This window comes from Hyla sarda, chromosome 4 (assembly GCF_029499605.1).
Source record: "Hyla sarda isolate aHylSar1 chromosome 4, aHylSar1.hap1, whole genome shotgun sequence".
In the NCBI taxonomy this organism is placed as follows: domain Eukaryota; kingdom Metazoa; phylum Chordata; class Amphibia; order Anura; family Hylidae; genus Hyla; species Hyla sarda.
In genome coordinates, this window is record NC_079192.1 from 348,372,993 (window position 1) to 348,390,956 (window position 17,964).

Consider the following 17,964-nt stretch of genomic DNA (forward strand, 5'->3'; position numbering starts at 1 on the left):
ACTTTTTGGCGAGTGCGTTTTCCATCCTGTTTTACTATATCGTACTTACCTGCTATATACATTGGATTACTGCACCACCATCTGGGGACACGCTACAGGTTCAGCCACAGGTACATTTGAGACTTGCCCACACCTGGACATTACTCTGTTGCCATACGTTGCTAGCGGTGCCAGACAAACCTTTTTCTTCGTTTATATGATAAAAAGAAACATATTTGGTATCGCTGCGTGCGTAATTGTACGAACTATTAAAATATATGTATCCCGTATGGTAAATGACTTAAATGTAAAAAAAAATAAAAATAAATACCAAACCACAGAATTGCAATTTTTATAATATCCCAGAAAAAAAAAGTTAAAGCGTATCTGTCATAGTGCAAAAAAAAAAAAGAAAAAAAGTGATATGTTACTCAGGACCCAATCCTGATCATGTGCATATAATTTTTATGTGTCTCGGACCTATATATCCAGAGATATAAGCATTTATCTGCTGGTGAGATACTTTTTCATTGTGCAGGCTGGAGGGGGCGTGTCAGTCTGTCTCCCTCACAGGAGCAAGCCTGTGCAGTCAGCCAATCAGTACTCTCTACTCTGTAACCCATCCTCTCTGGTTTTATGCTGTGTCATGTTACACATAGGAAGATACTTGGAGCTTGCCTGCAGTAATCAGAAGACATTATGATGAATTCATAACAGGATAAAATGTATAAATATAAGAATAGATCTTTATAAAATTAGTTCAAGGATTTTTTAGATAAAAGTGCAGCATTTTTATGAATACATGTTCTATCTGTTTTATCTTCTCCTAGTAAAGCTGGATGCTAATCAGCATAGCTGTCACTATGCGTGTCATTCATCTTTCACAGACTCCTGAATGTCTGATCAACTTGTCATTCAGGAGTCCGAGAAAGCTTTGACTATTTCAGCATGCTGGGAGTTGTAGTTTAGTAACAACTGAAGCTGCAATGTTTGTAAATAACTGTGTTAGAGCAGTGTTTCATCCAGCTGTTGTAAAACCACAGCTCCCAGCATGTCCACACATCCTTTATCTGTAGTTTTGCATACACTCAATAGAAATCTCCTATACTGGATACCGGTATGCTTTACGGCCGGTATCCAGTATGCTGTAAAATCTAGACTAGTCTGTCTGGCTAAAAGACAGGCGACCCCTAGTGGCGGCTATTTTGAGCTTAAATTTCAGGTAAAAATTAAAAAAAAAAATTTAACAGGTGTATATTGTGAAAGGTCATATTATAATGAGTCCTGCAATATATGAAAAGTTTTTAACAATGACAGTGCCTCTTTAACCCCTTAATGACCAAGCCCATTTTCACCTCAAGGACCAGGCCAATTTAATTTAGCGTTTTCGTTTTTCCTCCTCGTCTTCTAAAATCCATAACTCTTTCATATTTCCATCTACAGACCCATATAAGGGCTTGTTTTTTGCTTGACCAATTGTACTTTGTAATGAAACCTCTCATTTTACCATAAAATGTACGGCGAACCCCCCCAAAAAAAAAAATTCTTAGGGAGGAAGTTTAAATGAAAATCAAAATTTTGCACATTTTTGAGGGTTTTGTTTTCACACTGTACACTTTACGGTAAAAATGAAATGTGTTCTTTTTTCTGTGGATCAATACGATTAAAATGATACCCATGGCTGGATACTTTTATATTTTTGTACAGCTTAAAATAAAAATCTAAAACTTTTTGTACAAAATCAACATCTAAAATTGCCCTATTTTGACCACCTATAACTTTTTTCATTTTTCCGTATATAGGGCGGTATGAGGGCTCATTTTTTGTGCCGTCATCTGTACTTTATTTTAGATACCACATTTGCATATATAAAACTTTTAGATCATTTTTTATAAATTTTTTAAATAAAATGTGACAAAAAAGCTGCATTTGTGGACTTTTTAATTTTTTTTACGTTTACGCCATTCACCGTACGGAATCATTAGCATTATATTTTGATAGTTCGGACATTTTCGCACGCGGCGATACCAAATACGTTTATTAAAAAAAATGTTTTACGCTTTTTGGGGGTAAAATGGGAAAAACGGACAATTTTCATTTTTATTGGGGGGGGGGGGGGGGATTTTTCCCTTTTTAAAATTTTTTTTTGTACACTTTATGTCCCCATAGGGGACTATCTATAGCCATCGTTTGATTGCTAATACTGTGCAGTGTTATGCATAGGACACAGCACTGCTCAGTATTATCAGTGATCTTCTGCTCTGGTCTGCTCGATCGCAGACCAGAGCAGAAGACCCCGGGAGACGGCCGGAGCTATGTAAGGGGACCTCCGGCTGTCATGCTGGATGATCAGATTTCCGCGGCAGCGCTGCGGGTCATCCGATCATCCAATCAAAGTGCCGCAATGCCGCAGATGCCGTGATCTGTATTGATCACGGCATCGGAGGGGTTAATGGCGGACATCCGCGCGATCACGGATGTCGGCCATTACGGGCGGGTCCACGGCTGCAGCTAGCAGCCGGAACCTGCCGTGTATGACTCGAGCACCCTTCCGATGCTCGCGGTCATACACAGGACGTAAATGTACGTCCTGGTGCGGGAAGTCCCGCCAAACCAGGACGTACATTTACGTCCGTGGTCGTTAAGGGGTTAAATGGTACTGATAGATTATGGTGCAAAAAATGAACCTTCATACAGCCTGGTATACAAAAAATGTTTTGGGGACGGAGCCCATTATAACCCTATGGGCGGGAGCAGTTTTTGCAATTCTGACCTCTGTCACTTTAAACATTAATAACTCTGGGATGCTTTTACTTTTCATTCTGATTCCGAGACAGTTTTTTCGTGACATATTCTACTTTATGTTAGTGGTAAATTTTTGTCGATACTTGCATCATTTCTTGGTGAAAAATTCAAAAATTTTATGAAAAAAAAATAGAAAATTTTGCATTTTTCTAACTTTGAAGCTCTCAGCTTGTAAGGAAAACAGAAATTTCAAATAAATTATATATTGATTCACAAATACAATATGTCTACTGTATATTTGCATCATAAAGTTGACATGTTTTTACTTTTGGAAAACATCAGAGGGCTTCAAAGTTCAGAAGCAATTTTCAACAAAATTTTCTAAATCGGAATTTTTCAGGGACCAATTCAGTTTGGAAGTGGATTTGAAGAGCCTTCATATTAGAAATACCCGATAAATGACCCCATTATAAAAACTGCACCCCCAAAGTATTCAAAATGACATTCAGTAAGTGTATTAACCCTTTAGGTGTTTCACAGGAATAGCAGCAAAGTGAAGAAAATTCTAAATCTTCATTTTTTACACTCGCATGTTCTTGTAGACCCAGTTTTTGAAATTTTACAAGTGGGAATAGGAGAAGAAGCCCCCCAAAATTTGTAACCCAATCTCTCGAGTAAGGAAATACCTCATATGTGTATGTCAAGTGTTCGGCGGGTGCACTTGAGGGCTCAGAGGGGAAGGAGCAACAATGGGATTTTGGAGAGTGAATTTTGCTGAAATGGTTTTTGGGGGCATGTCACATTTAGGAAGCCCCTATGGTGCCAGGACAGCCAAAAAAAAAAAAAAAACACACATGGCATACAATTTTGGAAACTACACCCCTCAAGGCACGTAACAAGGGGTCCGCTGAGCCTTAACACCCCACAGGTGATTGACAACTTTTCGTTAAATTCGGATGTGTAAATAAAAGAAAACATTTCTCACTAAAGTGCAGGTTTTTTCCCCAAATTTACCATTTCTACAAAGGGTAATGGGAGAAATCCCCCCAAAATTTGTAACGCAATTTCTCCCGAGTACGGAGATACCCCATATGTGGCCCTAAACTGTTGCCTTGAAATACGACAGGGCTCTGAAGTGAGAGAGCGCCATGCGCATTTGAGGCCTAAATTAGGAATTTGCAATAGGGGTGGACGCAGTTACAAGGCTTGTCTCCACCAAAACGCTACAGCAGTGTTTCCCAAACAGGGTGCCTCCAGCTGTTTCAAGACTCCCAGCCTGCCAGGACAGTCTATGGCTGTCCGGCAACACTGGGAGTTGTGGTTTTGCAACAGCTGCAGGCGTCGTTTAGGAAACACTGCCGTATGAGACGTTTTTAATTTTTAAAAACATCTCAACCAATGTGCCTCCAGCTGTTGCAAGACTACAACTCCCAGCATGTTCGGTCTGTCAGTGCACTCTGGGAGTTGTAGTTTTGCAACAGCTGGAGGCACATTGGTTGAGATGTTTTTACACGGGTTGGAATCACTGAGTTAGGAAACAGACTCTAGCTCAGTGTTTCCCAACCAGTGTGCCTACAGCTGTTGCAAATATCTGGCCCTTCAGATGTTGCAGAACTACAACTCCAAGCATGCCTAGACTGTCCAGGCATGCTGGGAGTTGTAGTTCTGCAATATCTAGCCCTTCAGATGTTGCAGAACTACATGCCCAGCATCCCTGACTGTCTGGTCATGCTGGGAATTGTAGTTTTGCAACATCTGGAGGGCTACAGTTTGGAGACCACCATACAGTGGTCGACCACGTTTTTGCCTGCAGTCGGGAAACCGCATAAGGCCGAAAACGAAGCCGACCGGAGGCTGCGGTTCACTCCGGTTGGCTCATAGACTTGCATTAAATACGGTTCCCGAATACGGCTGAGTGCGGGCGCCGCGATTAAGCCCCGCCCCTCTCCTCCAAACCGTATACGGGAACCGTATTTAAGAAAACGTGGTGTGAACCCAGCCTAAGAAGCGTTTTAATCAGGATCACCCCCACTACAAGCCTGTGTAACAGGTTTAGTGCGGGTGATTCTGATGACAGATTTCCTTTAAGATGACAGGGTGGAGAGCCAGGCTACATTAACAACTTGCGCTTTAGCATGTTAATTAAAAAAAAAAAAAAAAAGTTAAATGTGCTTTTCTTGCGCTGAATAGGTGCTCACCCCAGGGGAGAAAAATGGGGGGAACCCCTCAAGTATTTCATCACGTGGACCATCAAGGAAGAGACTAAAGGGATGCTTTTTTTGCTTATTATTTTGCCCTTCTTGTGTTACTGTCTGGAGAGTGAAAATCCATCTGCTCTCCTTCTGCAATAATACAATGGATTGGAGGCAGGTAAATATGGTTATCAGTGTTACCAGCACTAACCTGTAACAACAGGTAAGTGCGGTGACACTAATGACAGATTTTCTTTAAAAGCTTGCGTCTATTGCCCAAGTGTTACAGTATATTTTTTTAAATGAAAATAAGGAGGGAGGAAGAGAACACCTGGGATCACAGAAGACAACACAAAACACACAAAAACATGAAAAGGGGGGGGGGGGGGTCTCCCCACATGGCAATGAAGGTGAGCAGTGAGCTCCTCCATGCACTGAATTGCCAGGATCTTTGTGATCCATAATCGTAGAGTGGGAGGTTACAGACGCTTCCATAGGGCGGGGATGCAAGCTCTGACAGCATTGACCAGATGACGCAAGAGAGCATCTGTATGTTGAGAGCAGAATATGACGAAGGAGAAAAAGGCAGGGGAAAACTGCACAAAGTTGTCTGTAAAAGGCGACATTAACTACCATACCTCCCTCCAAAACGTGGAGAGCAGCAGGCATTCCCAGAAAACATGTAGGATGGACCCTGGGTGACCGCAATCCCTCCAACAGAGAGGCGAGGTAGCAGGGAACATTTTATGGAGGAGAGTCGATACCCAGTACAAATGGATCAGGGATGTGGAAATCCTATCACCCGATGCCCGGGACATGTAGTTCTGGGCGCCGGGAAGGTGAATTTTTCATACATTTAGCCCTGTATCGGGCTAGCAGGGCCGGACCGACATTATTTTTATAACGCCGGTGTGAGGTGCAGACTAACAGGAGGATCGGTCGCAGACTTGCATGGGACGCAAGTCTGCACCTCACACCGGCGCTCATAGTGTACAGAGCGGGCTCCGGACTTGAGCCCGCTCCATACCAGAGACGCCCCCCGGCTGATTTCAGAAGGCGGACGCCGCTGCTAATAGCCCCGAATGCAGCACTCGCCGCGGCCTGCTATTAATCCTTTAGATCCAGGCTTGAGCAAACAGAAAACACTGATCAATGCATTCCTATGGCAATACAGTGAACAGTGCCTGCAATCAGTGTATGCAATGTTATAGCCCCTAAAAGTGGGGAGAAAAAAAAAGTTAATAAATGTGATTTAACCCCCTTCCCTAATTAAAATCAGAACCACCCCCCTTTTTCCCCCATTTAAAAAAAGTGTGTAAATAAAAATACAAACATATGTGTTATCACCGCGTGCGTAAATGTCCGAACTATAAATATATATGGTTAAAGGACAACTGTAGTGGAACACTTTTATATATTCCCGTGCTCGGGCCTTAAAAACAAACAAAATAAACTTATACATACCTTCCTATGAGCCCCCGTTGGTTCAGCACAGGCCTCACAGTCCAGCAGTGCTAACCTCCTTCCACTTCCTGGGGACGGGGACGCCGAAGAGCCGTCGGCATATCACCGGCCGCAGTGATGTCCCGCCCCGGCTGGTGATAGACTGAGCCCACTGTCATGTAAGAAGCCGGCCAGAGCTCCTTACATGACAGTGGGCTCAGTCTATCACCAGCCGGGGCAGGACATCGCTGCGGCCGGTGATACGCCGATGGCTCTGCGGCGTCCCCGTCCCCAGGAAGTGGAATGACGTCAGCACTGCCGGTCCTTGAGGCCTGTGCCGAACCAATAGGGGCTCATAGGAAGGTATGTATGAGTTTATTTTGTTTAATTTTGAGGCCCGGGAATATATAAAAGTGTTCCACTACAGTTGTCCTTTAATTAAACCGCCCCCGGTCAATATACCAAAAAACAAAATTAATTATTTATGAAAAGCAATCAAAAAGTCCGATCAAAACAAAAATGGTACCGATAAAAACTTCAGATCACAGGGCAAAAAATGAGCCCTCATACCGCCCCGGTCGTGGAAAAATAATTTTTTTTTATAGGAGTCAGAAGATTTTAAACGTATTAATTTTCCTGCATGTAGTTCTGATTTTTTCCATAAGTATGGCAAAAACAAACCTATATAAGTAGGGTATCATTTTAATCGTATGGACCTACAGAAAAAAGATAAGGTGTAATTTTTACCAAAAAATGTATTGCATAGAAGCGGAAGCCCCCAAAAGTTACAAAATGGCGTTTTTTATTTAAATTTTGTTGCACAAGGATTTTTGTTCCGTTTCGCCGTCTGTTTTTGGGTAAAATGAGTGAAGTCATTACAAAGTAGAATTGGTGGCGCAAATCATGCAAAATTGAAAGGGTTATGATTTTTAAAATGTAAGGAGGAAAAAACGATGTAAGGAGTGCAAAAACTGAAAAACTCTGTCCTTAAAGGAGAACTCAAAAAAATATAAAAATTGTCCCCCATACTGCCGGCAGTAAAAAAATAAAGATGTACATACCTTCCTACGCTCACCCGGGGCCTCCGGTCTCTGCCCCAATCCACTTCCTGGTTGCCGGTGGTCGGATGAATCAGCCAATCACCAGCTGCAGCGCAGTCTGACTCGGCCGGCGATAGGCTGAGCGGCAGTGTGACGTTTTCGGCCCCAGGTGCCGGTGTAGTGAAGAATTGTGTCCTGAAGCGTTTTCACACTGCCACTCAGCCTATCGCCGGCCGAGTCGGACTCCGCTGTGGCTGGTGATTGGCTGATTCATCCGACCACCGGCAACCAGGAAGTGGATTGTGGCGGAGACCGGAGCCGGTTGCCGGAGGAGCGGAGGAAGGTATGTACATCTTTATTTTTTTTACTGCCGGCACTATGGGGGACAATTTTTATGGTCTGGATTTCTCCTTTAAGGGGTTAAAGAGTACCTATCACTAAAACTTTTCTAAACTAACTCAGGCTATGTTCCCTAACTACACCTAACACCCACTGCCTTTAACCCGATAACGACCACGGACGAGTATAGACGTCCAGGTTGGCGGGCGTTTCCGCACCTGGACGTCTATACTCGTCCATTCTTCTCGTGGGTGCTGCCCAGTGCACCCACGAGATCGCGGCAGGGACTCGGCTGTATCACACAGCCGGGACCCTGCTGCACTGCCAGGACCGAAGTAAACTTCGGTCCCGGCAGTTTTAACCCTTACAGCCGCGGTCGGAAGTGACCGCAGGCTTTAAGTGTTATGACAGAGGGAGGGAGGGAGCTCCCTCTGTCACCCCTGCAGCACCCCGCATCGCGATCGCGGGGTGCTGTGTGTAATACGCGGCTGGCCGGGACCTGCCGCACTGCCGGGAGTGAAGTTCACTTCACTCCCGGCAGTTTAACCCTTACAGCCGCGGTCAGAAGTGACCGCGCGCTGTAAGGAGTTCTGACAGAGGGAGGAAGCTCCCTCTGTCTCCTCTGCAGCACCCCGCAGCGCGATCGCGGGGTGCTGCTTCATACCTGGGCAGCCGGGGGTCCTACAAAGACCCCCAGGTCTGCCCTGGGTATTGCCTGAAAGGACGTGCCAAAGGCACGTCCTAATATGCTGCCTGCTAGTGAAAACTGGCAGGCAGCATATAACTATAATGCTTTGGAATACTAAGTATTCCAAAGCATTAAAAAGTGTAAAAATAAATAAATAAAATAAGTGTAAAAAAAAAAAAAATAAATGTAATAAAAAAGTGTAAAAAAAATAAAAATAAAAAAAAATTATTAAATACATTTATTAAATGAATCTAATTAAAAAAAATGCATAATGTGTAGGATCGCATTGGCGGACATCCGCAGCATGTAATATGCTGCAGATGTCCACCATGTGATCCTACACATTATGCAGCAGTCACGGTAATGAGCTCCCTGCTGCGGCTGGGTAGCTTTGTGTGTCCACTCATAGCGGCGGATTTCCCGCCAGCAGTCATGAGCGGACACACTGAGCTACCCAGCCGCAGCAGTGATGGATATATTCGCCATGAGCGGGTGCTTATTCCCACAACATGGCGGATATATCCATCAGGAGCCTTAACTGTCACAGACAGACGCGTTATACCCCCAGCCGACCAAGGACTAATCAGAGTGGTCCCTGGTGCAGCCAATAACTTGTAGGAGTGCGGTATATAAATGGTGTCACTTGTGGGGCTGGGGTTACTGTTCTGCCCTGAAAGCCAAATGGCGCTCCTCTCCTTCTGAGTCCTACCACGCGGCCAAGGAACCATATATGGCCAAAGCGGGGGTATTTTCGAACATGGGACAAGCAGCTAAATAAAATATAGGGTGCATTTCTTTCAATATCAGAAGTGATGTACAAAAAATGTGCCTCCAAATGATGCATTTGTGAAAAATTGCAAATTTCGAATTTTTAAACACTGACTTAGTAATAATTCCTGCCAAAAAACTATGGTGTTAAAATACTCACTGTAACCCCTAGCGAATACCTTAAGGGGTCTAGTTTTTAAAATGGGGTCATTTGGGGGGGGGGGGGTGTTCCTATGTTCTACTACCTTTTAATTTCTGCAAACCTTGCATAGCAAACAAAAAAAAGATGTACTTTTCAAATTTTCAAGTTAAATTGTTAGGCTTCTAACTAATTTAAAATGTTAATTAAAAACAAAAAAAATGACGTCAAAATAAAGTAGACATCTGAAAGTATAAGTTTCATAAACTATTTGGTCAGTATGTATAAATATATGCACCCTATTAGTGTTAAAATAGCAAAAAATCTTAATTTTTTGTAAAAATGTCATGATTTTTTGCATTATAAAAAAAAACTACAAATGATATCGGCTTACTTTTACTATGTACATAAAGGACAACTTGTGACTAAAAAACAATGTCAGAATTATTGTGATTGGCAAAACATTACCAGAGTTATTCTCTAATAAAGACAGACATCCCCGATTTGAAAAAACAGGCCTGGTCTTTCAGGGGCGTACAGGTTTATTTGTATTAGTCCTTAAGGGGTTAAAAGGAAAACTGTAAGCTTTCTCCCCCCCCCCCACACTAACCAGCGGTACTGGCTGGTAGTGCGGGGGACACTGATCAGTTTGATCCTTTTTCGTGCCCAGATCCGCCACACCGTTCGTCCGTAATCTTCTATTTTCTGTACATGCAAATGAGGTGCTAACGGGCACTCTGACGTCAGTGCCGCTGGCCGCAGCACTGCCCAGCTCATCAATATTCCTCCCCTCCCTCTTCTCCCCGCTCTAATGGAGAGAGAGGGGAGGAATATTGATGAGCCAGGCGGCGCTGTGGCCAGCGGCACTGATGTCAGAGTGCCAGTTAGCCTAGCCGGTGCGAATATACAGAGCCCTGCTTGTCCTCAGAGAACAATGTTTATGTTAGATGTAAATTTTCATCGATACTTGCATCATTCCTTGGTGAAAAATTCCAAAACTTTGAGAAATTTGAAAATTTAGATTTTTATAAAGGAAAGTGGGAATCCCAAATAAATTATATATTGATTGATATATATAATATGTCTACTTTATGCTTGCATCATCAAGTTGACATGTTTTTACTTTAGGAAGACATCAGAGGGCTTCAAAGTTCAGCAGCAATTTTCAAATTTTTCACAAAATTTTCAAAATCAGAATTTTTCAGGGACCAGTTCAGTTTTGAAGGGACCTTCACATTAAAAAATACCCCATAAATGACGCCAATATAAAAACTGCACCCCTCAAAGTGTTCAAAATGACATTCAGAAAGTGTGTTAACCCTTTAGGTGTTTCACAGGAATTTTTTACACTCGCATGTTCTTGTAGACCCAGTTTTCACATTTTAACAAGGGGTAAAAGGAGAGACATCTCCCAAAAATTTGTAACCCAATTTCTCTCAAGTAAGGAAATACGTGTATGTCAAGTGCTCTGTGGGTGCACTAGAGGGCTCAGAAGGTAATGAGCGACAGTGGGATTTTGGAGATAGAATTTTTCTGAAATGTTTTTTTGGAGGCATGTCACATTTAGGAAGCCCTATGGTGCCAGAACAGCAAAAAAAACGCCCACATGGCATACTATTTTGGAAGCTACACCTCTCAAGGAACGTAACAAGGGGTACAGTGAGCCTTAACACCTCACAGGTGTTTGATGACTTTTCGCTAAATTTGGATGTGTAAATTAATTTAATTTTTCACTAAAATGCTGTTTTTTTCTCCAAATTTTAAATTTTTACAACGGGTAATAGGAGAAAATGCCCCCCAAAGTTTGTAACCCCATCTCTTCTGAGTATGGAAATACCCCATGTGTGGACGTCAAGTGCTCTGCTGGTGCACTACAATGCTCAGAAGAGAAGGAATCACATTTGGCTTTTGGAAAGAAACATTTTGCTGAAACTGTTTTTGTGGGGCATTTAGGAAGCCCCTATGGTGCCAGAACAGAGAGAATTTGTTTGGAATAGAAGTCGGGGGCCATGTGCGTTTACAAAGCCCCCATGGTGCCAGAACAGTGGACCCCCCCCCCGACCTATTTCGGAAACTACACAGAATTTAATAAGGTTGCAGTGTACATTTACACCCTGTGGGGTGTAAATGCTCACTATACCCGATATTACATTACATGAGGGGTGTAGTTTCCAAAATGGGATCACGTGTGTGTGTGTGTGTGTGTGTGTGTGTGTGTGTATGTGTGGGGTCCACTGTTCTCACACCATGGGGGCTTTGTAAAGGCAGATGGCCTTCAATTCCAGACACATTCTCTCGCCAAATGGCACTCCTCCTCTTCTGAGCATTGTAGTTCACCAGCAGAGCACTTTACGTCCACACATGGGGTATTTACTCAGAAGAAATGGTGTAACAAATTTTGGGGGTCTTTTTTCCTATTACCCCTTGTGAAAATGAAAAATTTGGACCACCACCAGCATTTTAGTGAAAAAAAAATTTAATTTTCACGTCCAACTTTAATGAAAATTCTTCAAACACCTGTGGGGTGTTAAGACTCCCATACCCCTTGTTACATTCTGTGAAAGATGTAGTTTCCAAAATGGGGTCACATGTGGGTGTTTTTTTTTTATTTTTTTTGCGTTTGTCAGAACCGCTGTAACAATCAGCCACCCCTGTGCAAATCACCTCAAATGTACATGGCGCTCTCACTCCTGTTGTGGGCCCGCAGAGCATTTTACGTCTACATATGGGGTATTTCCGTAAGGCCTTTTTTTCCCCCTTTACCTCTTGGGAAAATGAAAAGTATGGGGCAACAACAGCATGTTAAGGTATGTTGACACTACGGATTATGAACAGAATGTCTGCTAGCAGAATTCCGCGAGCGGAGATTCCATTCTTGTGGCCGCCGCCGCAATACTTTGGCGGTAGGACTGCGTGTAACTGCGCTGTTACCATTGACGACTATGCAGTGTTCGCAGACTTCCGTGCAAAGATGTTGCAAAACTACAACTCCCAGCATGCCGAGACTGTCCAGGCATACTGGGAGTTGTAGTTTTGCAACATCTGGTAGGACACAGTTTGGAGACCACTGCACAATGGGAGTTGTAGCTTTGAAACTCGTAGAAGCTGCAGTGAAGATCACTTTACGGCGATCTTCACTGTAACATCTGACACCGCCGCTGCACCACTTGCCTGCTACCGGTCCCGATCCCCGCGTGACTGCCGCCAGTCCCTGCTGCATCCACGGGTAGGGCAGAGCGGGGGAAATTAACGTTCCCGCCCCCGCCCTGCGATTCGCCGACCGGTCCAACGATCGCAGAGGATAGCACCCTGCCACCTCGCTCCTATCCTCTAGGATGATCGGGGCTGTCTCTGACAGCTCCGATCATCCCTATTTTCCGGGCTATCGGGTCATCTGAGACCCGATCAGCCCGGAATAAACCGCAAGTCGCCGATCTGAATTGATCGGCAATTTGCAGCAATCGCCAACATGGGGGGGGGGGGGGGGGGGGGGGGGTTGGGTCTCAGAACCCCCCCCCAGGCATTTGTACAGGATGCCTGCTGAATAATTTCAAACCTCCAGCTGTTGCAAAACTACAACTCCCAGCATGTACTGACAGACCGTGCGTGCTAGGAGTTGTACTTTTGCAACAGCTATAGGCACACTGGTTGGAAAACCTTCAGTTAGGTTCCGTTACCTGACTTAGTATGTTCCAGCCAGTGTGCCTCCAGCTGTTGAAAAACTACAACTCCCAGCATGTACTGATTGCCGAAGGGCGATGTAGTTATGCAACAGCTGGAGGTACGCAACTACAACTCCCAGCATCCCGAGACAGCTGTTTGGGCATGCTGGGATTTGCAGTTTTGCAACATCTGGAGGGCTACAGTTTAGAGACCATTGCACAGTGATCTCCAAACTGTAGCCCTCTAAATCTTGCAAAACTACAAATCCCAGCATTGCCCAAACGGCCGTGTGGGCATGCTGGGAGTTGTAGTTTTGCAACATCTGTAGGGCTACAGCTTGGGCACTACTGTATAGTGGTCTCCAAACTTTAGCCACCCAGATGTTGCTAGGCAACTACTCACCGGCTTCCGTAGTTCACCAGGGAGCCGCACGTCATCGCCGCCGATCAGGTAAGGGACCTCCACCGCTGCCGGTCACACTACAGTTCCTCCGTTCTGCCTGGATTACTGTCGGTGGGCAGAACGGGGGGAACTGAATTATAACCCCCGCCACCGATCTGCTGTTGGTCAGTCAGAGCTGAACTGCACGTACAGAAGTGGCATGACATGTATTTTCCAAGCAGTCAATTGGATTTTATTATTTGTTAGTAAAACAAATAAACACATACTGTGTGTGTATGAACATACCTTTGCACACATAACACACTGGGGGGGGGGGGGCTTGGGGGGGACATGTGCAAAGCAGTTACCCATAGCAACCAATTGGATTCCACCTTTCATTTTCAGAGGCCTGAATGAAAAATAAATGAAGCACTGAGGTTGCTATGGGCAACTGCTCCACTAACCCTTTGAACGGGGTTGGATAAACCACCATATGTACATTTACTGACATCTACTAGTAAGAGTGAAGGCTTATCCACATCCTCGTTTTACTTTGCATAGACATACCAGGAATATTTAGAAAGCTCAGTCATGGATACACAGAACTGCCTGCGACTTTACCGTGACGAGCGGCTTCAACCTGAGCTCTACACATTAGAAGAGACATGCGCCCCGTCCCAAACAACCGAATACGTGAGAAACACAACGGCGTTTTGTACCTTCTTGAGCTCCAGGTCCACAGCAGTCGCCATGATGCTTCACTGGTAAGAACGCGCAACCGCTGACTGATGTCACGTGTTAACAACCCTCCATGTGATTGGTCCGTGGAGTACGCGCGCTGTTACTGCTCTGCGGACCCGCAGTGACGGGTATGGTCTGTGCCTCCCACAGTCATGTGATAGACTGTGGCAGACATGACTGGAATCTCCTGAAATAGTAACAATGTATAGTGCGTCCCTCTATGGCAGTGTTTCCCAAGAGGGTGCCTCCAGCTGTTGCAAAACTACAACTCCCAGCATGTGCGGACAGCCTTTGGCTGTCCGCACATGCTGGGAATTGTAGTTTTGCAACAGCTGGGGACACTCTGGTTGGAAAACACTGCTCTATGGGGTAATGAGTAGTGTTGGGCACAAATATTCCAATTTCGAATTTTTATTGCGGATATTGCGAATATACGCAGTATATTTTTTTAAATAAAATGACACCTTATAATTATTCTGTAGGTCCATAAGATTAAAATGATACCCTACTTATATAGGTTTGATTTTGTCGTACTTCTGGAAAAAATTATAACTACATGCATGAAAATTAAAGGGGTAGTCCAGTGGTGAAAAACTTATCCCCTATCCTAAGGATAGGGGATAAATTTGAGATTGTGGGGGTCCGACCGCTGGGGCCCCCTGCGATCTCTCTGTACGGGGGCCAGGCTCTCCGGCCAGATATTGGGTGTCGACCCCGCACGAAGCGGCATCTGACACGCCCCCTCAATACATCGCTATGGCAGAGCCGGAGATTGCCGAAGGCAGCGCTCCGGCTCTGCCATAGAGTTGTATTGAGGGGCCTGTCGGCCGCCGCTATGTGCGGGCTGCCGGGGCTCCGTACAGGAGATCGCGGGGGGCCCCAGCGGTCGGACCCCTCGCGATCTGCAACTTATCCCCTATCCTTAGGATAGGGGATAAGTTGTTCACCACTTGTTCACTACTGGACTACTCCTTTAATGTTTAAAATTGTCATTTTCTGACTACTATAACTTTTTAATTTTTCTGCGTATGGGGCAGTATGAGGGCTAATTTTTTGCGCCGTGATCTGAAGTTTTTATCGGTACCATTTTTCTATTCATCAGAGTTTTTGATTGCTTTTTATTCATTTTTTCATGATATAAAAAGTGAACAAAAATATGCTATACTGATAGGGGGCTATAACACTGCACACACTGATCTTTTACATTGATCATTGTTATCCCATAGGATAACATTGATCAATGATTCTGCCGCTTGACTGCTCATGCCTGGATCTCAGGCACGGACGATTGGACACACAGGAGGAAGGTCCTTTTGTGCTCCAGCTGGTCGGGATGCCGCGGCGGCGGCGGCGGTCCCGAACAGACCACTGAGCTAGCTGGGAGCAGTTTTCTTTCACTTTAGACGATCAACTCTGAACGCCGCATCTAAAGGGTTAATAGCGCGGCGCACCCGCGATCAGTGCCACAGGTCCCGGCCTGGCCCAACCCGCTATGACCTATGGCCGTGGCCCCGCGTTGTAGAAAGGGAGCAGACTCAAGGCATACAGGTATGCCCTGAGTCCTTAAGAGGTAAGGCTGCGTTCACATCACGATTTCGCCATCCGACTTGAGTACACGATTTTTATAGCTTAAAATCGTGTATAATGGGAGTCGAATCCATTGACCTCCATTAAAAAATCGGATCCATTACACACATCCGATTTGATCCGCATCCGTATTCACACGATTTTTGTTTGGGTCTGAAATTGGGGTTGAATATATAATTGTGCAACAAAATTGAGGAAAAAACACATTTTTGTAACTTTTGGGGGGCTTCCGTTTCTACGCAGTACATTTTCCGGTAAAAATGACACCTCTTTATTCTGTAGGTCCATATGGTTAAACGGTTTGATTTTGTCTTAGTCCTGGAAAAAATCATAACTACATGCACGAAAATGAATACGTTTTAAATTGTCATCTTCTGACCCCTATAACTTTTTTATTTTTAGGTGTAGGGGGCAGTATCATTTTTTTGCACCGTGATCTGAAGTTTTTAGCGGCACCATTTTTGTATTTATCGAACTTTTTGATTGCTTTTTATTCAGTTTTTTATTAATTAAAAAGTGACCAAAAAAACACTAGTTTGGACTTTGGAATTTTATTTGCGACCCCTATGGGAGCTATAACACTGGAAAAAAAAAGTGAATAAAGATCATTTAACCCTTTAACGACGCAGGATGTATATTTACGTCCTGCGCCGGCTCCCGCGATATGAAGCGGGGTCAAAGCTGACCGCCGCTTCTAAAGCGAAAGTATCCCGGCTAGTCAGTTGGGCTGTTCGGGACCACCGCGGTGAAATTGCGGCGTCCCGAACAGCTTACAGGACACCGGGAGGGCCCTTACCTACCTCCTCGGTGTCCGATCGACGAATGACTGCTCCGCGCCTGAGATCCAGGCAGGAGCACTCAAGCGCCGATAACACTGATCACAGGCGTGTTAATACACGCCTGTGATCAGGATGAGAGATCAGTGTGTGCAGTGTTATAGGTCCCTATGGGACCTATAACACTGCAAAAAAAAAAAGTAAAAAAAAAAGTGTTAATAAAGGTCATTTAACCCCTTCCCTAATAAAAGTTTGAATCACCCCCCTTTTCCCATAAAAAAAATAAAACAGTGTAAATAAAAATAAACATATGTGGTATCGCCGCGTGCGTAAATGTCCGAACTATAAAAATATATCATTAATTAAACCGCACGATCAATGGCGTACGCGCAAAAAAATTCCAAAGTCAAAAAAAGCTTATTTTGGTCACTTTTTATACCATTAAAAATTAATAAAAAGTGATAAAAAAGTCAGATCGTAACGATAAAAACTTCAGATCACGGCGCAAAAAATGAGCTCTCATACCGCCCTGTAAGTGGAAAAATAAAAAAGTCATAGGGGTCAGAAGAGGACATTTTTAAACGTATACATTTTCCTGCATGTAGTTATGATTTTTTCCAGAAGTACGACAAAATCAAACCTATATAAGTATATATTTTAACCGTATGGACCTACAGAATAATGATAAGGTGTCATTTTTACTGAAATATGCACTGCGTAGAAACGGAAGCCCCCAAAAGTTACAAAATGGCGTTTTTTCTTCATTTTTGTCGCACAATGATTTTTTTTTCCGTTTCGTCGTGAATTTTTGGGTAAAATGACTGATGTCACTGCAAAGTAGAATTGGTGACGCAAAAAATAAGCCATAATATGGATTTTTAGGTGGAAAATTGAAAGGGTTATGATTTTTAAAAGGTAAGGAGGAAAAAACAAAAGTGCAAAAACGGAAAAACCCTGAGTCCTTAAGGGGTTAAAGGACATGTCGGGTCTCACTTTTCTGAGTGTATCCGTTCCGGGCTGCAAAAAATAAAAAAATAAAAAAAGAAAACAAACTTTCTCTTACCTGCCTACGCTCCCCCGGGGCTTCAGTACAGTCGTTCGGTCCCCGGGCTGTATTCTTCTTACTTCCTGTTAGCCCGGCACGTCACACAGAGCTTCAGCCTATCACAGGCCGAGGCGGGACAGGAAGTAAGAAGAATACAGCCCGGGGACCGAACACCTGTACCGGAGCACCGGGGGAGCGTAGGCAGGTAAGAGAAAGTTTGTTTTCTTTTATTTTGCAGCCCGGAACGGATACAATAAGAAAAGTGAGCACCGAACATCTCCTTTAACCCCTCACCTAATAAAAGTTTGAATCACCCCCTTTTTCCATTTAACTCCTTGGGGACGGAGCCCATTATAACCCTAGGGACGGGAGCATTTTTTGCAATTCTGACCACTGTCACTTTAAGCATTAATAACTCTGGGAGGCTTTTACTTTTCA

General features: G+C 44.1%; 1 protein-coding gene across 3 annotated transcripts in view; it reads right to left on the minus strand.

The window, feature by feature from the left end:
• The window catches only part of PFDN1 (prefoldin subunit 1), a 53,463-nt gene extending 39,245 nt beyond the window's left edge, over nucleotides 1-14,218 (minus strand). The window contains exon 1 of one of the 3 annotated variants that reach the window (XM_056516569.1): nucleotides 14,097-14,218. In XM_056516569.1, the coding sequence (XP_056372544.1) occupies nucleotides 14,097-14,129 (33 nt within the window). In that variant the 5' untranslated portion in view covers nucleotides 14,130-14,218. Of the gene's footprint in view, nucleotides 1-13,944 lie in introns of all 3 variants that reach the window. The other 2 variants (XM_056516572.1, XM_056516571.1) reach the window with 2 other exon arrangements.
• Between the last annotated feature and the right edge of the window lie 3,746 nt (nucleotides 14,219-17,964).